General features: G+C 51.6%; 14 protein-coding genes across 14 annotated transcripts; 6 read left to right on the top strand and 8 right to left on the bottom strand.

The window, feature by feature from the left end:
- Positions 1–264: 264 nt before the first annotated feature.
- On the bottom strand, positions 265–2,104 carry N7510_008250 (uncharacterized protein; the record flags this gene model as incomplete). The annotated part of the gene is made up of 4 exons (XM_056980175.1): positions 265–1,353; positions 1,448–1,813; positions 1,855–1,989; positions 2,069–2,104. The coding sequence occupies 4 exons, from the start codon at positions 2,102–2,104 to the stop codon at positions 265–267; spliced, it is 1,626 nt and encodes a 541-aa protein (XP_056830384.1).
- Positions 2,105–3,483: 1,379 nt separating this feature from the next.
- Positions 3,484–4,855, top strand: N7510_008249 (glycoside hydrolase family 5 protein; the record flags this gene model as incomplete). The annotated part of the gene is made up of 4 exons (XM_056980174.1): positions 3,484–3,987; positions 4,039–4,260; positions 4,312–4,729; positions 4,794–4,855. 4 exons carry the CDS (start codon positions 3,484–3,486, stop codon positions 4,853–4,855), a joined length of 1,206 nt encoding a protein of 401 aa, XP_056830383.1.
- Positions 4,856–5,120: 265 nt separating this feature from the next.
- N7510_008248 (Acyl-CoA N-acyltransferase) lies at positions 5,121–5,987 on the bottom strand (the record flags this gene model as incomplete). The annotated part of the gene is made up of 3 exons (XM_056980173.1): positions 5,121–5,549; positions 5,605–5,894; positions 5,951–5,987. The coding sequence occupies 3 exons, from the start codon at positions 5,985–5,987 to the stop codon at positions 5,121–5,123; spliced, it is 756 nt and encodes a 251-aa protein (XP_056830382.1).
- A 1,482-nt stretch (positions 5,988–7,469) lies between these two features.
- On the top strand, positions 7,470–8,036 carry N7510_008247 (cysteine hydrolase family protein; the record flags this gene model as incomplete). Its single annotated transcript, XM_056980172.1, has 1 exon — positions 7,470–8,036. One exon carries the CDS (start codon positions 7,470–7,472, stop codon positions 8,034–8,036), a length of 567 nt encoding a protein of 188 aa, XP_056830381.1.
- A 354-nt stretch (positions 8,037–8,390) lies between these two features.
- N7510_008246 (uncharacterized protein) lies at positions 8,391–10,602 on the bottom strand (the record flags this gene model as incomplete). Its single annotated transcript, XM_056980171.1, is given in 6 exon segments — positions 8,391–8,599; positions 8,654–9,524; positions 9,579–9,616; positions 9,669–10,248; positions 10,298–10,360; positions 10,375–10,602. 6 exon segments carry the CDS (start codon positions 10,600–10,602, stop codon positions 8,391–8,393), a joined length of 1,989 nt encoding a protein of 662 aa, XP_056830380.1.
- Positions 10,603–11,227: 625 nt separating this feature from the next.
- Positions 11,228–12,394, top strand: N7510_008245 (uncharacterized protein; the record flags this gene model as incomplete). The annotated part of the gene is made up of 1 exon (XM_056980170.1): positions 11,228–12,394. One exon carries the CDS (start codon positions 11,228–11,230, stop codon positions 12,392–12,394), a length of 1,167 nt encoding a protein of 388 aa, XP_056830379.1.
- Positions 12,395–14,144: 1,750 nt separating this feature from the next.
- Positions 14,145–15,187, bottom strand: N7510_008244 (class II aldolase/adducin family protein; the record flags this gene model as incomplete). Its single annotated transcript, XM_056980169.1, has 4 exons — positions 14,145–14,501; positions 14,564–14,797; positions 14,852–14,925; positions 14,977–15,187. 4 exons carry the CDS (start codon positions 15,185–15,187, stop codon positions 14,145–14,147), a joined length of 876 nt encoding a protein of 291 aa, XP_056830378.1.
- A 494-nt stretch (positions 15,188–15,681) lies between these two features.
- N7510_008243 (uncharacterized protein) lies at positions 15,682–16,080 on the top strand (the record flags this gene model as incomplete). The annotated part of the gene is made up of 1 exon (XM_056980168.1): positions 15,682–16,080. The coding sequence occupies one exon, from the start codon at positions 15,682–15,684 to the stop codon at positions 16,078–16,080; it is 399 nt and encodes a 132-aa protein (XP_056830377.1).
- Positions 16,081–16,128: 48 nt separating this feature from the next.
- Positions 16,129–18,330, top strand: N7510_008242 (alpha/beta hydrolase; the record flags this gene model as incomplete). The annotated part of the gene is made up of 5 exons (XM_056980167.1): positions 16,129–16,519; positions 16,569–17,816; positions 17,864–17,939; positions 17,991–18,051; positions 18,100–18,330. The coding sequence occupies 5 exons, from the start codon at positions 16,129–16,131 to the stop codon at positions 18,328–18,330; spliced, it is 2,007 nt and encodes a 668-aa protein (XP_056830376.1).
- A 347-nt stretch (positions 18,331–18,677) lies between these two features.
- On the bottom strand, positions 18,678–18,908 carry N7510_008241 (uncharacterized protein; the record flags this gene model as incomplete). The annotated part of the gene is made up of 1 exon (XM_056980166.1): positions 18,678–18,908. One exon carries the CDS (start codon positions 18,906–18,908, stop codon positions 18,678–18,680), a length of 231 nt encoding a protein of 76 aa, XP_056830375.1.
- A 283-nt stretch (positions 18,909–19,191) lies between these two features.
- On the bottom strand, positions 19,192–20,016 carry N7510_008240 (esterase/lipase family protein; the record flags this gene model as incomplete). The annotated part of the gene is made up of 1 exon (XM_056980165.1): positions 19,192–20,016. The coding sequence occupies one exon, from the start codon at positions 20,014–20,016 to the stop codon at positions 19,192–19,194; it is 825 nt and encodes a 274-aa protein (XP_056830374.1).
- Positions 20,017–20,370: 354 nt separating this feature from the next.
- On the bottom strand, positions 20,371–21,209 carry N7510_008239 (uncharacterized protein; the record flags this gene model as incomplete). Its single annotated transcript, XM_056980164.1, has 2 exons — positions 20,371–21,120; positions 21,177–21,209. The coding sequence occupies 2 exons, from the start codon at positions 21,207–21,209 to the stop codon at positions 20,371–20,373; spliced, it is 783 nt and encodes a 260-aa protein (XP_056830373.1).
- A 26-nt stretch (positions 21,210–21,235) lies between these two features.
- Positions 21,236–22,482, bottom strand: N7510_008238 (Zn(II)2Cys6 transcription factor domain-containing protein; the record flags this gene model as incomplete). The annotated part of the gene is made up of 4 exons (XM_056980163.1): positions 21,236–21,829; positions 21,910–22,052; positions 22,110–22,281; positions 22,387–22,482. 4 exons carry the CDS (start codon positions 22,480–22,482, stop codon positions 21,236–21,238), a joined length of 1,005 nt encoding a protein of 334 aa, XP_056830372.1.
- Positions 22,483–22,952: 470 nt separating this feature from the next.
- Positions 22,953–23,627, top strand: N7510_008237 (uncharacterized protein; the record flags this gene model as incomplete). The annotated part of the gene is made up of 1 exon (XM_056980162.1): positions 22,953–23,627. The coding sequence occupies one exon, from the start codon at positions 22,953–22,955 to the stop codon at positions 23,625–23,627; it is 675 nt and encodes a 224-aa protein (XP_056830371.1).
- Between the last annotated feature and the right edge of the window lie 229 nt (positions 23,628–23,856).

Raw genomic sequence — 23,856 nt, 5'->3', positions numbered from 1 at the left:
TCTATACCTGATGATAGTCAACGTCCCAACCCAGAAAGAAGTTACAAAGGCTCAAGAGCAGGTTACTCAGCTCGAGAATTTGAGCCGGGCAGCTGACATCAGAGAGCAGGCCGGGCGAATACAATTTCTAATGAGGTCAAAGTTCAGACTGGAGCAGAAGTGGATATATGATTTGTTATCAGTATTCCAATCTATATCAGTACCATGGAGCAAATTCGGTGTTAAGACCCATAGGAATAGTGGCATCAAAATGTAATATGGGTATCATGACTCATAGAGATGTACACTCGAACCCTGTGTAAGCTTGCGTAATTTCTTGCCATAAAGATAGATCGGCAGTCCCATGACTAGCGGGCCGATAGTCAATGCTAACTCAACCATGGCGGGAGCCAGATACCCATTCCGTTCTGCCAATGATGGCACCCAGAAACTCATCGCAAATCCACAGGTGTTTTTGATCACTGTTGCAACGACCATAATTTCCCCCGCGACGGACTTGTAGCATTCAACAGCATATGCCACTGCGACGGTAGGGACGGCAGTAACACACAAGCCACTGAAACCATACCCAATGACGAGAATGATAGGCCATTCCCACAATCGCGCGTATCCAACGCCGCCGATGGTGATTCCGATAACTGTTGTCACAAAATATGGTATCAGAGCGAGTAGTCGCATCTCTGCCTCACGAACACCACGATTGTGAGCTGTCAATCTTATGGCGATGTAGTCCGAAAACGGACCTGCAGTGGCAAGACCAATCAGACCCCCAACTACAAAGGCGAAGTTGGAGTATCCCACTGATGCCGGACTGAAACTATAAGGAGGGGCCCCCAAGACAGCGGACTCTGTTAGATTCCAGAACAGGAGGACGTTCGCCGGCCCGGCCACATTCAGTGCAGCCCATAAAATGATTGGGAAGAAGAATAGACGGCATGGTGAAAACAAATCGCGAAGCAGGAACCGTTTCCAATTTGCATCTGGCGCATGCCACAACTTGAACTGATCCCAGGAAGGCCGGCCCGTTCCGACGGCATTATGAACTTCTCCGCCGATATTCTCCAGCTGATGAGACTCTGCCTTCGCGCTGTTGGAGTCCATATCCTGCGAAGTATTGTCGGTAGCCTCTTCAGAGACACCTGTCTGAATGACTGAGTCTCGGTTAAATTTTGTTTCGGGGAAACAGAAGAGAAGCGTGAGGAAGTTGAAAATACTCATTGCTAGCGAGAGCCAAAAAAAAGCTGCGCCAGCCATACCTGAGGGAACAAATCGTTTTAGCAGTGATTTAATTTTCCAAAGACAAAGGGCTTCGTTTTGCTTACTTTTGTCCGATACTTCCTGAAATGATTGGCCCTATAAACAAGCCAAGAAAATAGCCCATGCTGAAAGAATTTCGTAAATACCAGCCACCAATGGTCTGATAGCTTAGCGCTACTCACAAGTATACACCAGTCCAAAAGCCTCTTTGATGAAGGAAAAATATGTCTGCAATCACTTGTACCATCAGGGTCTCACTCGTGGCTGTAGCAATGCCGTTGACTACTCTAGCAGCGAGTAGACTAGAATGTGAGATGGCAAGGGCTTGCCAGATACACGATGCGATACCAAGAAGACAAAATAAAAGGCTGGTAAAGCGTCTTCCGAGGATATTGGAGCATGGGACGATGATAAAGTTTGAGAACCCAAGGGCCATTACACACGCCCCGGTCAACAAACTTAGTTGCGTATTGTCCAAGTGAAACTCGGCCTCAAACAGCGGGAACATAGGACCCATTGAAAGAGCTGACTCGACTGAAACAAACAGAAAAAGAAACTGGATTGCAATGACCAAATCTGCATGTTTATCACATTAACTTGCATATCATCCAGGGAGTTTCCCGACATTTGAGACGCACATTTCCATGACTTTGACCAGTTCAATGGGTCACTCGAACTGCATGATGGTTGAGGTAGAAGACTCCAAATTTTATGTTTGTAAGTCCTCATAATCTGATCGAATGAGACTGTGTGCTTACACGATTCTTTTTCCAGAATTGACTGTGTGTTGCCCATACTGCATGTCGCCTACCAGTTCCGTGCCGGGAGGGCCATGGAGCTCGGCCATATTGAGAAGAGATGAGAGAAATTTTGAACTGAATAGTAAGTGCTTTGTATCCGCTATTGTGTTATAACAATAGCCTAGGGAAGATGAGAGGTATGCCTTACGCCTGCAGACATTGATACCAAGGATGAGCCTCAAGGAAGAAATGAGGCGTGAATGAAAAAGCTATAAGCAAATATCAATATGAAAGAATGAACAGTCAAGTTATTTTTAAAAGAAAGAGATTCAAAGAGTGCTGCGATCTTCAGGAATCCGGGGCCCCGCAGGCCCTTGAGGGACCGTCCCGCAAATCAGGTCCCACATTCAACAGTCATTATGTATTCCCAGAGGAGAAAAGCCAAGCTTGATTTTGCGATTTAGACGGTGATAATGCTCTTTTGGTAATCGGTCCCACTGCTTTAACAAAACCTTGGAGTAATAACGTGCAGTCTCTACATTGTGGCACTTGGACTTCCGTTTCCGCTCAGACGTTTGTGATTTGTCCGTAGTCATATCTTCGAAGAGTAAGAAAGGTCTCTTTGCTCACGGAACCAATTGTTGAGGCATTTTTTCAATTCGACGTGGATGCAGAGTGCTGTCACGAAATGTATATTTTGAGAAATTTCTGATTAAAATGGCATTGCTTAAACTAGTTATATCAGAAATCGAGCGTACCGGGCTGATACGGCTTCTTTTCTACCTATGAAAATCTATTCCCGAATCTCTAAATTCAAAAGATATTGGAAATTATCCTTATGTGTACAACTAGTCTGAATGGTGATTTAGCTGCCGATCACCCTTGATTTTGCTCGGCCCCCATCTTGGCTGAATATCAGTTCCAGTGTAAATACGCCTTGCCAAGGAATCCCATGAGCTTCTTGAGATGTTTGCCACTGCATAGCCCATATCCTTTATACCTAGTATTATAGTCAAATCTAAAGCATTGATACTATTTCGTGGGAAGTTCACAAACGCAGCCATACTCCTCTGTGTGGGGAAGGGACGGTGATATTCTTTTCGGATTAATGAATTTGACAGTGGCACGTTTCCTTTAAGGTTTGCAGAATTGTTTCACACAAAACCAAACTGACTAAATTGACTATCATAGCCACACAGGATAGGACTTGCCAGTTCCCCGATTAGGAATTTGCCCAGCTGCGGAGCAGCGTTAGCGCACATCCTTACTGTTCCCATAATCCTGGGGGCCGGGATTTTCGTCAACAGTTGCATCGGTACCTCGAATTTGACATCTTCAAAGCAATGATCTGCTCTTCCCAACTAGATCATGACTAAATCGCTGGAAGATCGCGTTATCTCTTCAAGTTATTTATTGAGGCATCCTGCTGCCCAGCCATGTGCCTCTTCACATATTTCACCAACCCGCCGAGCAAAAGAATACAACAATGGGCGCTATTAGTAGACTTTCTGTACTCACTGCATTGCTTCCCTTAGTCTCCTGCTGGCTCCCTCAGACCAACAAGCAGATCACTTCCAGCAATGGCACGAACCTGTTCTCGTCGTCGAATGGCAAGATCCGCGGCGTGAATCTTGGATCGCAGTTTATCTTCGAGCCATGGCTTGGCGAGAGTGCTTGGAGTGATATGGGTTGCGGCAATACTGGTTGCGAGTTCGACTGCGTGAAGTCTCTTGGACAAGAGGCTGCGGACAAGGCTTTCCAGAACCACTGGGGGTCGTGGATCACACATGACGATATTACCGAAATGGTCAGCTACGGCATCAACACTATCCGGGTTCCTGTCGGTTACTGGATGCGCGAGGACCTCGTCAACCGCAACTCCGAGTACTTTCCCCAAGGAGGTCTTCGGTATTTGAGGAATCTTTGTGGATGGGCCAGCGATGCTGGTCTATACATCATCATGGGTCTACATGGAGCCCCAGGGGCGCAGGTGAGGCTTGTAATCCGATGAGGAGAGACGTAAATAACTAACTAGAAAAAGGTCTCCGAAAATGCCTTCACTGGCCAACTGGTCGAGACACCGGGCTTCTACAACACATACAACTACCAAAGGGCCCTGCGGTTTCTCGAGTGGATGACCAAGCTAATCCATTCGACAAACGAGTTCCGCAATGTTGGCATGCTGGAGATTGTCAACGAGCCTGTCTCAGACAGCGACGACGCCACATCCATGCGCAAGAACTACTATCCTAGCGCGGTCAACGTGAGTCCAGACTTTACAATAAGAGAAATGGTCACTGACAACACCACCTAGCGTATTCGAGGCGCAGAAAGCAATCTAACAATAAGCAACAACGACCATCTCCACATTCAAATGATGGATGAACTTTGGGGATCGGGGGACCCGAATCAGTACCTCAGCAATCTCCATTTCCTAGCATATGACGACCACAGATACCTAAAGTGGGATACCAGTGTTCCTGCCACGCACAGTAGCTATCTCAACACCTCCTGCAGTGACGAGCGCAACAGTAACTGGCCGACCATTGTGGGAGAGTGGAGCTTGGCCGTGCCGGACAAAGTGCAGTCTTCGCCGAACTGGGATCCATCTTCCAACATGAAATTTTACTCCAAGTGGTTTGCAGCGCAAGTCCATGCATATGAGAAGCAGCAGGGTTGGGTGTTTTGGGCGTGGAAGTCTCAGTTGAATGATTATCGCTGGACATATCAGGGTAAGTCACTCCCTCTTTAGAATAGTATAGATCAACATCAGACAGAGGCTGATAGTGTCCACAGATGCTGTGAAGGCGGGTGTGATTCCCAAAGATCTGAACTCTCTTCAAGATCCGTGTGTTTGAACGAGGGGGTCTCCTATGTACAGTTGTTTGGACTTGCGCATATCCATAAAGGTGGACAGTTCGAGTTTTCGCTCGTTGGGTCTTGTACACCATGTGGTCATTGTTCTTGATGAACTGGTGGGCGAACTGTCAGATATTCCCTAGTTTCTCAGAAAACGCTCTTCACGGTATCAGCCAAATGAAGTATATTTCAGCGTGAATCATTGCGATAACAATATGTCAAAAGTCAAGAGATATACACTGTAGGGTGAAGAGAGAGTAGGCGCTACGAAGCAGGCGGCACTCGGGATGAATTCGGCCACCATACCATGGCCCATAAGGAAACTCCGGGGCCACCTGGCTGAATGCTGGCATCTGCAGCGACCTTGCCCTGCCCGAGAACAATCTTTTCCACATCCTCAAACCCCATCGAGAGATAAAGTTGGCGGGAGCCAGATGTAGTAGCCTCGAGCCAGATGGGAAGATTCTCAGCCTGTGCGGTCTGCTGGTGATTTCGGATGATAGCACTCGCGAGCCCTGTGTTGAGGTATATCAGTGATATGTCGACAAGGTGTTGGACACGACCAGGTTGCTCACCCTTGCCTCGATGCTCGCGCTCGGTACCGATGCTGAAGATATAGTAGTACTTTTTCTGCCCTCGGAGACCTTTGCGTTTCGCATTATCGGTCATTCCGGAGAACTCCGTCCAGACTCGCTGTTGTACCCATGCCAGTTAGCTCTGTTACGACTACAGCACGAGTCCGACCAACCTTGGTGCCCGTAAACCCGATCCGCCAGAGCACGGAGAGGAAGCCAGCCCAGATTAATGACCACGTGTTATCAACGTATCTTCCCGGTGGTACTAGGACGGACGCGGCCTTCCACCCGTCGGCTTCAGTAATCAGCGCATCGTTGAGCAGGGCCGATTTGATCAACTTGGTCCAGTAAATCGGCAGGTATTCGAGTCGCTCTTCCTGAGACATGCCCAGCAGCATGTACGCGATGACGGGGTCAGTGTCAAAGACGCGACCGTTCAAGCTAGCGACGGCATCCAGGAGCTCTGTTGTTCTTATCAGTATCCGTCCCCAGCGGTCAAACAAGGACTACACCACTTACCGTCTTTACCGTGAGTGATTGTGACTGTTTGTTCCATGGTTGTTGTGAAATTAGGTCATACTAGTAAAGATAGATATATGCGCATGCTTTTATCTGGGACAAGCCGTGGCGAGGTCACGGTCGGCCATGATGCGTGGTGTCGAGAAAGACCAAGTGCTGCCTGTGGCATCGACGTAATCGACCTCGTTAGGTAAGCACCTGTGACCAATAATATCACTATCTGATTGCAACCGTATTCCCTACCACCAATCATCACGACGGAGATATTAGAACCGTGCTCTGGTATTGCTCGATAAGGCATCCCAGACACCGAGAAATATACACTGCGCATGCATTTCCAGACGGAAGCCCCCAACACTAGCCACGTGCAATGCTAGCGCTGGTTTGAAAGACAGTAAACTGGCCAAGCCTGGAAGCAGAGCTTCTGGATCGGTACAGTTATGAACGGTTAACGATTGCCTGCCCTTCGGGTACAAAGATTATTGAACAGGCACAGGAACTATGGTAGACAATGCCTCTAGAACAGCGTAGCCCTACCCCTGGTTGGTCCGATGGGTGGCTTAACGAGTTTGGAAGGCGATATGGTCTGTTTAGAAAAGCAGCTCCACGGCGAAATGGAGACAGTGCCTAATACACCTCAAATGATAATACTGAGGGGACAAACAGTGCCACAGTCCTAGTTCATGCCAGTCATGTCTCTCTCAAATTCTGCAAGCTCTCTCCCGCTTTTCCCGTTCCTCATCTGGCCTTCAGCTATCCCCGGTCAGCCTCCCACCAGAGGGATCCGTAGGAGGAAGGAGCAGACCACGAAGGAGAGGGACAGCAAAAAATAAGGATGAGTGATCTGCTCAAGTGATTGAAACCCCCGCCTTGCCTTCCCCGGTCAAGCCAGCGTCCCTGTCCAATCGTATTCGGGCGGTCATCCAGGCTTAGCGGAGTTTGAAAGGTGCGTTGACCATTACGTCAAGCCGCACCTGGGGAGAAGCGGAAACGGACAAATCGAAAACTACAAAGTCTGGGTCAGAAATTGGATTTGATGTTCTACCACAAGAGTTTGCGAGCGGACATGCTGAGGAACTTCAAGCGGCAACGTTGAGGATCTTGAACTTCAAGTGGGCTCCCCCTTTGAAACTGGACCGGGCCTATAATATCCTGGCCCGTCGTTATGCTTCTATATTTTTATGCTTTAATTATTTTTTCTTAATGATCGTTCTCTGGAGCTCTTGCTGCCTGGACATTTTCCTGTGCGTGACATAGGACATTCGGAAATACAGTCAATTGGCGTTTTACTTGTGGCGATGCCGCACCCATCATTATGAACAGAAGGTAGCTGTTAAGGTACGTTATAGATCAAACAGATTTCCTTATGAATGTGGTTTGCTAGGGAAATCCCAATTTAAGGATTGAGCATCCCGCTCCCGGCATTCTAAGCGGAATCGGCATCACGGCACATTATAAGACCAATATTTCGTCTCTTGTATTCTGCCATCTCTCTACTACCCTTCTCAGTCAATCAAACATGGGCAACACCGTCCTCCTCCTCCTCGACATCCAAAACGGCATAGTCGATCTCGTCGGCAGCCCAGCCTCATATGTCGAGCTCGTGGGCCCCACCGCCGCGGCTGCCCGCCAACACTCCATCAAGGTCATCCACGTCGTGACTGCGTTCCGGCCAGGATACCCAGAGAATAATCCGCTGAGCTCGAGTACGCCCGCCGTTGCAGCCAGTGGTAATTTTCTAGAAGGCAGCGACTCCGTGCAAGTCCACCCGGCCGCCGCCCGGACTTCAGAGGAACCGATCATCATCAAACGTCGCGTGTCTGCCTTCCACGCGACCGAACTCGATTTAATTCTCCGATCCTCTGGCACCGATCACATTGTTGTCGCTGGTCTGATTACTAGTGGTGCTGTGCTCTCGACCGTTCGTCAGGCGTCGGATATGGATTATCGCGTTACGGTCCTTCGTGACCTGTGCATGGACCGTGACGACGAAGTGCACCGCGTGCTCATGGATAAGGTCTTTGCGCGTAAGGCTGATGTCATATCCGCAAAAGAATGGGTGGATAGTCTGGCGAGCAGTGCTTGACTTGATCCTACACGTTGTCGAGAAGAGCTGGCTAGCGGGATATGTCTCTAGCAAGAGAAATAGAAGGCATTCTTGTACATCGAAAGTCCTCGCAGAATAACTTATCCAAAAGCAATAAAAGCATGGAAACCCCACCTGCATCCTTGGATTTCTAACAATCCGAGCGTCCGAGCGTCATGGTCGGTCTGACCGAATAGCTCTTTGTATCAGGATTTATTATATCGCAGGATGAATTAGAGTTAGGACAGTCGTCAAAAAATCATATGTTTTGCTCAAAAAGGGCACATCTGGATATTTACAACTCATGCTAGACATATTCACATATAAACAAAGCCACAATTTCAGCTGCAGGCTTTACAGCTTGACCTGATGCTTGTCCTGAGATCCTGCACAGCAAGCTGGCTCAGGATGCAGAGTCGACTTGTTGAAAGACTGCGTCGAGGGCGGGACATCCAATGCCGGGTTTTTGGTGAAGAAGCCATCCGGCCTGAGCATTACACTAACACGCTCCATCGGCATGACGGGGAAATCTTCGATGCGAGGGTTATGGGTAAGACCGAATGCTTTGAAGACATTAGTACACTGTGACCCAAATCACCGGAAGGGGCGAGACTCACTATGCCAGACTACGACATCTTCATTCTCCACAGCGTCGTTTCGACCAGCCCACACCTCCACCCCATTCGAGTCTTTGGACTGGTTCGTGAATTCGCCGCCGGCATACAGCTCGCCGTCCTGGTATTTGGTCACCCAGATAGGCCGCGTCGCAAATCGAGCTCGTCGGCTTCCGAATGATTTCGGGTGTGCAAGCAACATCTGGCTCGGCATGGCATGCAACTTGTATGCAACAGGCTTATAGGTGACAGGGTTTGTAATACTGTCGTTGCGGAACTTGAACACGCGGTGGCGCTCCACGCTCGTTGAGGCGCTGCCGCTGGTCTTAATAACGTTCTGTTCCGTCGTGTATCCGACCAACCACGGGTTCTGGTCATCCTCGGGCATCGGCACACTGTCTTCATAATAGACCGTATTTTTGAACCCGTCAATTGCAGGATCAATCCGGAACGAAAACATGTGTTGGTGGTATGGGGCCATTACGCCCGGTCCAACGTTGGTGCCCCATGGCACTGTCTGGCCGTTCTCATTGTCAAATGCCACGGTTGACAGGATGCCCGTGGCACGCACCTCTAGCTCAATGTTAGCGGCCTGGTCGAGGATGAACGCGAAAATGTATTCGTAGTTGGCGACAGTGCAAATCATTTGAACCACAAGCTGGCGGTTGCGAACGACGGTAGCCGCGTCAGTGCGGTAGTTGGTATGCTTGTGTTGCAAGCCATTGTCCTGCTCGTGCATGCAAATGATGTTATTAAGTTGAATGGGAGCACCCTGGGCATCGCAGCGATATCCATTAAAGTACTTGATGTGACCGAGGCAATCACAGCCCAGGCTCAGCTGGTTGGCAGTGATACCAAAACCGACATCGCCAACCTGGATTATAAATCGTCAGCAGTGGAAACTTGGATGGGGTTGAATAAGACATACGTCGAACGCCTGCTTACGGTGATAAGGAGCACGAGGATCTGCATGGCTGGTTAGAGACAGAGTTCATTTGAGATTGAATTTCCGACATACCTCCGTAGGGAACGGTCATTTCTGATACAGACAGACGGTAGAACGTGTTGCGCCCATCATATGTCACATTGTGCAACACCAAGCCCTCGCGATTATTGAAGCCGACCCGGAATCGCCACTTCTGCCATTGTACGGCATTCCCGATGACAGTGAATGATGCCCCTTCGGGCTGCTGAACAATATATGGCTTGAGATCCGTACGTAGCGGCTCGTCCAGCAGATCGTGGGCATACTGGACGGTGGCGACTTGCTTCCAGGGCTGCGTGTCCGTGGTTTGAGAGTCCCCGCCACCAGGGAGGTAGTCCATGCGCACCAGCTGATGCGTGATCCCATCAAACACTGGGGAGAATTTGCAAGGCAGCGAATAGTGGTTGTTCTGCGGGTGATCCTGTGCTACAATGTACATGTAGCACTGAACCAGTCGACGGGTTTCATTGGGATCGTCCGTTCCGTAGATCCATGGGTCCATGCAGACCGTCATGCCCGCTGGAAGCTTGAGCTTCTCGATCTCGGCTTTGACGGCCGGATGATTCAGGCACACCTGTTCCATCTCAATCATTTCATCCACATCGACCGGGCCCTGGGAGATATGTGAGCGGGGATCCTTTTTGGATACCAGAGCGACTTACCTGGACGCCCTTGGGCAATTCCTTAGCGGACACCACCGATTTGGTGTCTGCATTCAGCAGTGCCTTATAGAACGAACCATTATCCAGGCGGTGGAACATGGCCGCCAGCAGGCGGGCGGGTTTGCGCGGGCGAACCTCCCCCGGCGCTCGGCCTCTAGGTACGGAACTACTTCATTCTTGGCGGGTTCCTGGAGATCAATGCGCTTGTAACGCAGTTTGACTCCCGGAAAGGCCGACTCCAGGATACGCACGGCCAACTGGATCTCACCGGGGGTGATGGGGTCAAGGGGGTGAAGGCTGGCCATTATGGGGGTGGTCAAACGGGGGATGAGAGACCGCACCGTGCGAGCGATGGTGAAGCCTTTATCTATTTCTCAGCTGGGCTCGGCGTGAGATATTCCTTTTCCAGCAAAACTTGCGCCAGTGGAGGCAGCCGAGCGAGGCCGTTGATTGGCGCTGGATGGATCTGGGCGCATCTTTGGCGAAATTGGGTTTAGCGCGGAAGAAGCCCACAATTCAAGGTTGTTCCTGTTCTAGGCCCAGTGCCGACGGAACATCGTTCACCTACGAGGATGTTCCTTCTACTTGCACTCGACTTCTGTTCCTCAGAAAATACTCAAGGCGGAAGAATGATTGCTCCAGTGGAGTGGAATTCAGGGCGACTCCTGCCCCTCGATGTCCCCTGGGAGGGACTGGCGCGACTGAACATTCCAGAGGTGATAAGGTCCAGACCGCGCGTGTCCCATATAAAGCCATGCCGCGTCGGCGCAGTCTCGCGTGTTTGTCTACTTGCAATACGACGACAACAATAATCCACGACCGCGATCACTGACACTATGCACGACTAATCTCGTATTTTGTTTCATACTCTAATACTAGTCCCCCCTTGTCGGAACCCTGACCCTCTGTGTTTCACGCCAATTGTTCACGATGCTGAACCCATCTGGATTATTGCTTCTGGTGCTCGGCACTAGGTCTGCTCTGGCTGGGAGGCATGACCATCGAGCCCACGTGCACCAAAAGCGTCACGCAAACATGATGGTGCTGCCAGCAGTCACTCTGGTCGAGTCCCGCACCGTCACCACGACGCTGTTCGAAAACTGCGCTGCAACTCGCACCATCCGCACCGCGACCACTGTTTTTGGGGATCTGCCACTCGCAACAGCTCATCATCCGGAAGCAGAGGAGACTACCACCGTACTATTGACGACTACTGTGACCAAAACCGCCACAGATTTTGTCAGGGTCACTGCTGAGCCTACCCACACGACCGAGTCTTTGCCGGAAGACCGCACCGTGTACAAGCCAGATGACGTGCTGAACCTGGTCAAGCACATAGACCCCGCCCTCCCACAGCTGCCGGAACTGCCCAAATTGCCGCAGCTACTCCCCGACATACCAATTGATCCGCCCAGTAAGCCGAACCCCCCAAAGCATTTGGACTGGGCTTCAATCCCTGCCCAAGGGAAATTTTCAAGAAAAGGATTCGGAGGGCGCACACCCCCTCAAGACACCAATATCCAATACCGCGGGAACATCGGCAGACCCTGGGGATCAAATATCATAGAGGTCAGCCCAAAGGAGGCTCACTTGTACAAATACGTTGTGCAGTTCACCGGTCCCGAAACTGAACCTTGGACCGTCACAGTGTGGAACAAAGTCGGCCCAACCGGCAAGATGGACGGGTGGTACGGGCACGCAGCGTTGACATTCGTGCTTCACCCGCACGAGGTGCGCTATGTCGCGTTTGACGAAGATTCCGAAGGAGGCTGGGCTGCAGGACCCGGTGAGGACGGTCTCCCCACTGACACCTGGGGCGGGTACACGACTACCTGGGGCGAGTTCGCCTTTGGCGACGTCGAGAATGGCGGGTGGTCGGGCTGGGATGTTTCGGCTATCCAGGCCCAGCTCGCTGGTCAGCATGTGCAGGGCATGCGGATCTGCAAGGCTGATGGGACGGGGTGCTCGATTGTTGGGCCGAACGCGAATACAGTCATCAATGCGTATACAGATTCCAAGCGCCATCGCAATGGCATCGGCGGTGCTACTGGGCCTGGACCGGTGCGTTTAGTTGCGCATATTGATTACCAGCGATGATTATGTTTTGCTGTATATATTCTCTGCACTATTTTCAATTTTAATCCATGTTAACTGGCATCACTGCTTCGCTCTTTACTCAACTTGAGCATGTCCACTTCAAGTGCACTATCACATAGTGGGGATACTGATTGTCTCGATGGTCCACACCTTGCCACTGCTGCCCGAGCCCAGCCCTATGTAGGTGTACCTGTAGGCAGGGGATTTTCTCTGCCGGGTGGGACTTTCCTATTTTACGGGCCGCCGCTTCAGTGATGGTGCTCAGAGTCAGGCTCTTTGATTAAATTTCAGTCCGGGCTCTTTGAGTAATGAAGTGACAAAATGTACATCGGCCTTTTTCTTTGTTGTCTTATTCATTTTCTTTACGCTTGTTTTTTAGGGTCCGTAAAATAATTGTGCTTAGCGTATATGGCTATTACGGATCGGGAGGTATGAAGTTTTGCTTTTCAATGCTCTGTCTATGCATCTGACCACACTAGTACTAAAATCCTTTCATGAAATTTGTCATTAATTGTGATAGACCAGGTTATTCACCCTATCGCTGATCCTTTAATTCAGACTTTTAATCAACGAAAGGAATCAGAAATCTGGAGAAAGGAGGCTGCTTTTAGGAATTTGCCATACTAAGAGATCGGGATGAATCATGAGGTATAGCTCCAGTTGTCAAGCTTGAAAGAGGTAGATCAATTGGCAATGTTTAGTGAGAAAAGATCTGCTCAAATGTACATGCATCGATTGAGAAACGATAGCTGCTTTGAGTTTGTAATTGATGTTGGTCAAGAGAGGGGAGGGGAATAAAATGGCAAGGGAAAATATTTAGCTGACGTGGGAGGGCTAACTTGAAGTGCGAATAGTCGATGATAGAGAGTCATGTTAAATAACAATTTACAATACAGCTCCCTAGGCAGTATTCCGAGGTTCCCCGTTATTCTGCTTACTTTTTATCTGGTAATTATGTCAAGTTCCTTTGGCCTATCAATGATTTCCACATGAAGGAAGGGATGGGCCAAAAATCTCCACTCCTTGGCCCCATTGAGCGCTTCACCACTGGCAAATCAGCACTGCTTGGAAATTGATAAAATAAATCGTTCTTGGGAAAAGAGGGCTCTCATATTATCCACAAATAGTATTCTTCACGAGCTTCCAATGTGAAACATTTACTGGTAAGTACGGAGTGCCTAGGCATGTACTCCATTTGCTCCGTGAAAGGAGTCAGGCTCAGAAGGAACACCCGAAGCGTTTCAGGTATTCCTTTCAGTAGAAGTGTAGAAGAACCGTAGGCAGGACTCCAGTAGGGTCTGATTTTAGACATGGAAAGATTTAGATTGCTCCATAGAACCGTTGGGGGCCGCAACGAGTGGTCCGAGCTCCTGGAGAGACACTTGCACTGTCCATTAGGGTACTGAAGAGGGGAACGGGAAGGAAATGGAGAGCCTTACCAACACAAAGACAATGTGCCTATGACGTGTACTCGATGTCCCGACGATTTGCAACTGCATTATCGGAATCGACACATGTTTTACGCATGATTTGTGCTTGTACGGATACCCTTCTTCCAAGAATATTGTGGCTGCATTGTGACAGCGTGGACTTGCAGCTCTTCCCTGAACTAGTATCTCTAGAGGCGGAAAAAGAAATTGAGGATTTTCTGGATCTGAAATATATCCACAAGTGTCATAACGAAAGACATAGCCAGTGTATAGCTATTATGAGGGTCGCATTCTGCCAATCTCGAAGTGTTCCCAGCCCTTTAGTGCAGGTACTCTCCGCTGGTCTCTCGGTGGATCACATCAAACAGCGGTTTAGCACTGAACCATCCAGCCTTGTGTGTGCCGACCGTCTTGTAAGTAAATGCAGCATCGGCGTCGTTGATTTTGATCGTCTCTCCACCACGGCCTGCGGCGGCCGCATCGGCCAGCAGCTGCGCATAGCAGCATTTCTCCAGGCTGACGAACCAGAATACGGTCTCCTCAATTGAACGCCCTACAGTAAGGAGGCCGTGGTTCTGCAGAAGGGCAGCTTTCTTATTTCCTAGCACTTCCGCGATGTTCTTGCCTTCTTCTTCGGCGAGGACGACGCCGTTGAACTGCTTGTACACCACGTGATCCTTTGGTTTGGAACAAGATTAGCGATAATTCGACCCAGTGTATCATCGGATGCAAGACCTACGTTGTAGAACGCACAGGCGTCCTGAGTTATGATATCCAGTGGCCGTCCCAGCGAGCAGAACGCCCGTCCATGGATACTATGGCTATGAGCGGCGCACAGCACATCCGGGCGTGCGGCATGAATTGCAGAGTGGATCATAAATGCCGCGGCGTTGAGCATCCGGTTCGGACCGCCGTCGATGACCTTTCCGTGGTGGTCTACCTGGATCAGATCCGAGGCTTTGATATGAGAGAACTGATTATAGTTAGTGTGCGCCCAGATCCATACCCCATTCCGCCCAATACTCACAGCAGTTCCAAACGGATTGACCCAGAAAGTAGTTGGATCCACGGGGTCACGCAAGGTAATATGCCCGGCAACACCTGGCACTGATCAACTCTCTAATCCGGCGACGAAATGAACGGAAGACACACCCTCATCATACCCATACTTCCCAAAGATGCGAAATGCGGCCGCCAGGCGGCCCTTGAGGAACTCACGCTCCTCCATCTTATCCTTAAAGACGGGTGACGACGGCATCTGCATTTTCACCTTGGCCGTCTCGACACCAGCAGCCTGCGATGACTCTGGTGCCTGCATTGTCACAGTATTGGCGACAGTTTCGGTGGCGGTTGGGGGAGCCATAGTGATGTGAATAATTGATAGAAGGGTGAAGTTTGAATGGATAAGAACGTTGCGGGTGATAGTTAAATGTTGTTCTCGACTACCGATAGAGCACGTCAGAGATGGAGGTGGCAGTGCCGAGGTTACACCTTTCTCCACATTATTACCCCCCTTTAGCCTTAACGCCCTTGGATTGGCATCCATCGAATCAAAACGAGGCGATAGCCACCGCTTCCGCATCTGGCGGAATTGTTCCAGGACAATCACCTTCTGAATATATCACCTTTATGCGAAAATCTACCTTGCTCCTGGTCATCGAGGCATTGGAGTATAATCCTAAGCGCTCTACAAACTTAGCCGGGGCTCATTTGCCGATTCCTCCCCTCCCTCCTATACGGCAGACAACAGGACCATGGCCAACATCTGCCGGGCAAAGATGATCGCAGAAGAACTCAAATCGGCCATTCGAGAAGCAGACGGTGGAGAATGGGACAGGAGATCTGTATACATCGTGGATGGCAGACAAAACACCCCTCACATCCTCTCTGCCCCTCAGCATCCCGCCACTGCTCAGCGCCTCCTGCATAAAATCCCTTATGCACCAGCTCACCGCCGGTGTGTTTCCCAATCATAACCCACAACGCAACGCGTCCTCGATCGGATCACGCCCGACCGCCATACTCGGCACACTGATAGGCGTCAATCCCCTGTCCGCTCCACCGTGGGGCCTTGCGATCGGCAGCCGTGAGTGGCTCTGGTCCGGCTCATCCGGACTTTCGCTTTATCTATTCTGTTTCTCCATGTCCCTGAGGAAGAGAGGCTGTGGTCAACGCCGGCGCAGAGTCTACGCGCTGTGCAAGGCCGACTTTATTGTTTCTTGGGTCCTTGAGAAGAAGCTGTACGACCTCGCATGAATCTAGGGATTCCGCACTCTGTCTACTCACCACGGGTTGTCGCGTGCCATGGACGACGCCAAGAGCACTGAGCGACGAGGGAGAGGAAACCCTCCCCTCTGTCCTCAGATAGTGCCCCCTCGTCGCCGATATGGTGTCCGATGGGCTCTGCCTCTCTTAGCGGCGACTATGACCTTTATGCTCTGGCCAGTCCCGTTGCCTTTGCCAAGAGCTGCGCCAGTTTCAACTCTTCCGTTCAGCTGGGACCAGCTCATTCCCTCCTCGTCGCTGGACTATTATAGCTGCGGCGATGGGTTTCAATGTGCCCGGCTTGAGGTGCCAATGGACTACAATCGTACAGACGGAAAGAGTCGCAAATTCGCACTGGCGGTTGCGCGACTGCCAGCACGGGTTCCAGTGACAGATCCCAGGTACGGCGGGGCTATTTTGATCAATCCAGGTGAGCCTGCCCTCCTTTTGGTATGCAAATATGCTAAATTGTTTTGCAGGCGGTCCCGGTGGTCCTGGCACTCTGCAAGCATTTGTGTCCGGTCGCGATCTCCAGAAGATTGTAGATGCGGAGAATGACCCGACCGTGTTTCCGCCGTCCGGTGGCACCGCAGACAAGTACTTTGACATAATTGGGTTCGACCCACGTGGAGTGGGTGCCACTACACCCGCAGTAGTGTGTTTCCCTGATGCCGTCTCTCAGCGGAATTGGGAGCTGCAGCTCGAGGCAGAGGGCATGTTGGGGAGCTCCGCGGATGCTCTTCACCGGAATTGGCAACGAACTATGGCACTGAACACAGGATGTTCTACCACCGACCTGTTCGGCGAGGACGGCGAGGAGGCGATGATGGCCCACCTCAACACACCCTTGGTCGCCCAGGATATGGCGACGATCATCGAGCGCCATGGTGAGTGGCGTGGGCTGCAAGGCCAAAAAGCGCAGCAGATCCATGACCAATGCCATGGATACGACGAAATGCGCGAAATTGAACGCCGAACTCAGTGGCACCAAGGCCAGGAGCAGCTGCTGTACTGGGGGCGGTCGTACGGCACGGTGCTGGGCACGACCTTCGCTGCCCTCTTCCCGGAGCGGGTCTCTCGGGCCGTTCTCGACGGAGTTGTGAATATGGACACTTACTACGAGGGCCGGGGGCCGAATGCCGTGGTCGACGCCGATGCCATCTTCGACCGCTTCGCCGAGTACTGCAATACCGTCGGTTGGGAGCGGTGCCCGATGTATGTCCCCGGCGGGCCTGAAACCATCAAGCAAAAGTACCAGTCGCTCGAGGCGAGTGTCCTCAATCTGTCAATGCCCGTGCCAGCATCGGGAACGCGTGGGCCAGAAGTTGTAACATGGACCGACATGAAAGCCCTACTGCGGGTTGCGGTTTACCAGCCGCTACTGGCATTCTCCGTCTTTGCCCACCACATGAGTGAACTTGCAAGAGGCAATGCAGCGCCGCTGGCGGACTTTAAGCACAGCAAGCACTTTGGAGTGTGTCCGTCAGAGGACTGTATTCGCGCCGGACCGTGGTCGCCGGCGTGTGCCCGCGGAGAAAACAATGGGCCGTATGCGAGTGCGGCAATCCTCTGCTCGGATGGAGAATTCCTAACCCAGCAGAATCAGGACGATTTCGAGGTTACTTGGAACGGACTGAGGGCTGACAGTGCGGTCCTGGGAGACTATTGGGCCACGATTCACTTGTCCTGTGTTGGATGGCAGACCAGGGCAAAACAGAGGTTTTTAGGTGAGATTAAACCACTAGACTCTATGGGTTATTGCTCATTGAATTAGGTCCTTGGGGCGGACATACCGCACATCCAATCCTATTTGTGTCGAATACTCTGGATCCAGTGACATCGCTTCGCAGGTCAGTGTTTTATGTTGACCCCCAAACAATCCCAGAAGCTAACATTCGCAGTGCACATCACATGTCTCAGCAATTCCCCGGCTCTGTTGTGCTGCAGCAAGATTCAGAAGGGGTCAGTAATTCTTGTGTCCCGTTGAATCCCGCGCTGACGATCCTCCAGCATACCACTCTCGCCGCGCCATCACTATGCGTCGCGAAGGGGATTCGCAATTACTTCCAAACCGGAATATTACCCGAGCCAGAAACGCTGTGTCAGGCTGACTTGAAGCCTATGGGCGAACCCGATCAGGCCAGTGCATTCAGCGATGGTCTTGAGCCCGCCGATCGCGACCTCTTTGCTGCGCTTATGGCGGAGGTGACCCGAGGTCACTGGGCTGGGCTTCCTTTATAAGCCACCCTCGTATATGGGGAGCTGTATATTTATAGCGGTGTGTTCGGCTGACCGTATGATGACCTTATGATGATCTGTTCTGTGATGTTTTGTTTTCATTTAGTATCCTGCGCCATACCCAACATGATATGCTATGACATTGGAAGTTTTTCTAACATGTAACAAATGCTCTTACCACAACGTTCGACTATCTGATCTACCACCTACCTGTATGATGTTAGACTCACCGACTATTGCGCCGGCTCTTTTTGCCCTGCCCTTTATGGGAAGCAATCTATGTGGGCCGTTCAGGCATCGAGTTCTCCACGTCCTGCATGTAGGAGATAAACTCGTGGTAATCCTCGAACTTATTGAAGTTTCTTTTCAAGCTTTTTTCGAACAACAGGTAAGATACGGTCATAGATGCCCTTCATGCGTTCCTTCCCATTTGCAAGTCGCGGCACATACGACTCCAGACCCTGCATCCAGAGAGCAAACTCCGAGACGGGTCGGTCGTCGAGTTGAGCGGCCCTCAGGCATTCCCGCGTGGCATTGTCGAGACTCACCCCTGGCGTGGTGAGAAGACTTGATGTGGTCATACCGGGGGGTTTGTAGATGTTTTTACTGACCTGTTTTTGGATTGGTGTTTGGCGACGCCGGTGACGGCCGGTCCTCTGGAGCAAATGGCGTAGGCCAAATGCGATTATCTCCCCAGGGGGTGTCAAACTAATTGTTCTCGTCAAATACGATCGAGAATAAGGTAGATCTTAGAAATAGGCATATTTGTGGTGTATTATGGAAGATCCAGTCACGGACGCAACGGGACTGACTATATACCCGGAACACAAGTAAACAATAACCCCAGTGCTATGTAATCATGAACTATTTCCCGGGCGACCCAGCCAGACAGAAAAACGAGCGGTTCGGAGTATCATCAAGCGCATTCTTCACCAAGTTCCATACATTCAAGTCATATGCTTCGCCAATGTGGCCGACGGGGTCGAACGGGCAAGTAGTCTGGATCCAGACATTACGGACACCGGCTTCCTGAACAAAGGCGGTCTCGGGTGGAGTGACCATTTCATCCAACTTGGACGCAATGATCGTCACTTGATTGCCGGGCTGGACAATGGGCTGTCCGTTGTTCAAGAGCTCAACTGCCGGGCCATCGGGACCCAGATCGTTGCAGGCCGCGCAGCCAAGGTCTTGCAGCACATCGCCAATAGCCTCGCGCGAGGCGTTCCCGAAAGCATAGGCGAGGTTATACAGCCCGCCGAACGAAGTACCGTGTGTTGGCGGCGCGATCGCCGCAATTTTGTCGATGAGGCCGGCCACGCCCTCGAACTTGGGCACATACAGCGACTGGAATGCGCCTTCGGAGTGACCGACCAGGTTGACCTTGCTTTTGCCGGTCTTCTGGACCACCTCCTTGATATACGATGCAATCTGGGGCGCGGATTCACTAATGGCCTGCAGGCCACCGACGAAGGGGAACCCGTCGTAGGCTCCGTAGGTGAGCGAGTAGGTGCAGTAGCCCTGGAGCTGCAGCCAGTCTTGCAAGAAATTGAGATCTTCGTAGAATGTCGCGCCCAGGCCGTGCAGCAGGACGACGGGGTTCGAGTCGCTTTGGCAGGAGAAGTCGTTAATGCCGGTCGCGGCGACGGACGCGGCGGCCACGAGGGTTGCGACCAGGGCGGAGTAGAGCATCGTGCGTGGAGGATGGAAGAGAAACAAGCGGCCGAGGGAGACTTTGCTTTTAGGTATTATGTTTTTTGGCCCTGACTTAATTACACATTTTGATTGGCCTCGGATCCATCCGTGCATGGAACTATCGATTGGGATGTCGGTCATGACTGGTGGGCGGTGGTGGATCCTGGTCAGGGCTTATTCTGAATGAGGTCTAGGTCCATCTCGAGAAATGTGATGGCTCGCTTTTATTCAGCGCTCTACCAATAACAATCACGCAAAATCGCTCAAAATGTGATCTCGCCGGAAAGGAAATGACATAACCCGTATCATAGTGACTTCGTAGCCAGACCAAAAGTATTCAAGACTCCTGCTTTACCTGGTATTCAGCGGCGATTTGGCGCGCGTCGATAACTCGGGCATCGCACTACCCCAGAGACCGAGCGAGTGCCGCTTTTCGACCAGCTGCAGCACCTCCATCATGAATCTGCGCTCGGGTCCCCCATCGGGGAAGGCTTCCCACGCCACCCGGACGGGAAAAGCCAGCCGATTAATCATGTTCCCCGGCGCAGTCTGAATATACCACTGCAGTGACTGGCAAATGCCACATGCTAACTCGTACTGCTCCATAGGCGTGACGCGGTCCTCCGGGCGCGTGTCGATCGATGACAAGATGAGCCGCATCGAGTAATACACGCACATGGTTTGAGCAATCAGTAAGTTTGGATAGACAAACTTGATCGCGGGGATCTCGGCGCCGGTGCGGAGGTTCCGTCGATTGAAGACAGGAAAACTTTGCTCAGCCGTCTGCTCCTCCTCCCGTGGTGGTCCATCGGGAGAATTTTCGACACAGTCGATATACCATTGATGAAATTTCGCGGTGAGTTCCGCTATGCCATTCCACAGGGCCGCTTGTTTGACGGTCACCTCATGCGCACCCATCACCGAGGACCGATGCTCTTTCTCGAACAGATCTGATTGCGCCAGCAGACCCGGGATATCGACAGCGAGATCCAGTAAATGGTGTAGGATGTTCTTTTCGGTCGTCCCAGCGGACCACGGAACCGTCTTCCACTCCTCCCGAGCCAAAAATGAAGGCGCCCGGGCAGCCAAAGCCCCGCCAATCTAAATAGTCAGTGTTGATTCAACTGGTGGAAGCGAGGGACATACCCAGTATGGACGGAGTTCAGTAAACAAAAGGTGTTCAACACCATACATGTGATTTTCAGGCCCACGATGTTCAATCAGGCGCACTGCGCCGCGGACGTGGGCAGGTACTCCGGTGAGGGCGGTGCGTTCCACACTCTGTACCGGTCAGCTCGAGAAATTTTACAGTATTAGGGACATGACAAACCTCAAAAGCAAGTAGTAGAATGACCGTCACCAGTGTTGACTCGGCCTTGGACTTCTCCGGGTCTATTAGGGCGTCTTGCAGTCCGCGCAAGACCCGGGGATACAGTCGAAACCCCGATGCCTCGATGCGCTTGTCCTGGATTGACCTTCCAAAGAAGGCGACCGAGACTGCCTCGAAAGCATCCGAGATAAGGGGAGAAAACATTCGGATCTCCGCTGCCGCTCGAATAGCGCCTGCGCGACCATGCTTGCTATCTACTTCCGGGCTAAAGGCGTCGAGGAAGCGCTCGACGAAAACGTCGACTGCCGGCCGTTGCGTGTTGATGATCGAGATGGTACTCGACGCTGATGATGAGTCTGACGTGCCATCTGGCGACATACGTTGCCAGTCATCATCGACCTCGTCTTCCTCAGCGTCGTCACTAGAGCTTCCACTGTTCGTCAACAGCCGCCGGCGAATCGGCAGCGTCGACGACGTCGGCTCATAAGCTAGGGCCGTTAGCACGTGGAGTAGGATCGTCAGGAACCATGCATACCTTCTCGGCCCTCCCATGGTCCCACTGGGGTCAAATCCTGTTTTAGGCCACCGTGTGCAGCACGTATGTCCTGGACCAGGCGGTCCACAATGTGCAGGGGCGCGGAGCGAATTGACTCGAACAGGCTCTCCAGCTGATCCAGCCGCTGGAGGTCCTGCTCCTTGTAAGCTGGGCGATGGTCAGGTTAATCAAATCAAGTTTCGATCGGTGAGACCCAAAACATACCATCATTCTTATCCTCTATTCTCGCGCGAAGATCTCGAATCTCCGCTCGCAGGTTGCGAATCTCATCGGCCTGACTGATAGGGCGGGCCTCCTCGCCTGGTACTGTTTCGTACACGCATTTCGAGGGGTAGCCATGGGCGCAGCATGCATGACAGGGCTTGACACGGTCACACTGACAGCGGGATCGACGTTAGCTCCATGGCCGCTGGGCGAGAAACCGAGGGTGGGTGCTTCTTTAGGGGGTGGGCTGGGCAGGGGATCCGAGCACGGGACGAACCTTGACCTTGCGCAGTCGGCAGACGGTGCAGGAGCGGGACTGGCGGTTAGGGACCTTCCTCACACGCGAGTCGGGGGCAACTTGTTCGCCGACCATGGGGGAAGGAAGTGGAGGGTGCGAAGAAGGGGAAGCATCACGCGGGCCAACAGAACGGCGGGGATTAAGGGCGCCAGATTGCCGTGCGAATGGTCCGAGATCTGCTAGGACGTTCGGCCAGTCAGAGGAGTGGTAGAGGGTCCACTACGGGTCAGTGCAAGGGGGGGCTGCGCAGGACATCCAGTCCGGACGGAAATAAAAGAGGACGAGATAGCTACAGAGTATACAATGGTCATCCTATATACACTGGGCATTCCTGGGAAAATGGGAGGGGAGAACTTGGGATGGGAATAGCATCACAGTGCGACAATCAGCCAAGATCCGGGGACGATAGAACTGAATAACCAAGTACGCCATCGAGTAAGAATCGGTAATTGTAGACATACTGCTAAAGGGGTTGCCCTAGATTAGATCCAAGGTTTAGGCGTAGACGCTGCTGTCCATCATGTTCGCGTCTAGGAGTTGCGAAGATGGCACTAACCCAAAAGTGGGTCATCTATCACTATGATGCTTATTATGCTGCCAAGGATGTTGGTCAGCAACAATACATTATGAATTCGTGCAGAACTCCACTACAGGAGAACTACGTAACCAATGGCAAGAATGGCGCTGGTGGGCTTCGAGTCCACAGTGATACCGTACCATCACGAAATAATGGGATATCGAGTCTCCGTAGAATTACAAGTCATATTTTCTCATCCATGCCGAGGACAGTACCCAGAACAAGACATGCTGAGCCGCTGAATCGCACAGTAGAGGACCGAGGAACACGGAGAAAGTGCGATTTGGAGTCGAAACTCTGTGTTGATTTGGGGTCGAAACTCTCTGTTTCTTCCCGGATAAAGGGGTGTCACGGTGTAAGGTTTCCTTGCGCACAGGCGCTGGGGCGCCGTGGGATGGCATTCCACCCTGGCAGAGAGCTGCACCTTCTTTGGGCTCTGCGCAAAATACCCGAACAAAACGGGTCAGGCCAAGCATCACCCGGCGACACAGACCAACTGACTGGGCACCTGCCGGATCCAGAGTGTGTCGCCGGGCCAGCACAGACAAAACGGCACAAAGTCAAATGCAAGCAGGTTCCACGGCCGATCGCGGATTTACTCCGAGCCGCGAAAGAATGGCAGCCACCTTCATCATCACAATAGTAAACAGCCGTGAAAACAACATCCTAGGTGTTATCACACAAGCTAGCGAGGCATCTAGATATTCCTCGAGAATGATACTAAGCACGGCATCTGAGCGACCTCGACTTTCTTCATCGGTAACTCACCTTCTCCACTGATGCAACTGTCTGCTTCAGCGTGGGGGTTCGATCATCATCCTTTTGCAGCGATGATGCCCCGTTTCCCCGCATTGATTCACTTTTCATTCGTG

The sequence above is a fragment of the Penicillium lagena genome, assembly GCF_028827675.1.
Source record: "Penicillium lagena strain IBT 129212 chromosome Unknown utg000006l_segment0_segment0, whole genome shotgun sequence".
Classification (NCBI taxonomy): Eukaryota; Fungi; Ascomycota; class Eurotiomycetes; order Eurotiales; family Aspergillaceae; genus Penicillium; species Penicillium lagena.
Note: the sequence above shows the minus strand (reverse complement) of the source record. Positions and strands in the feature narration are given on the sequence as shown.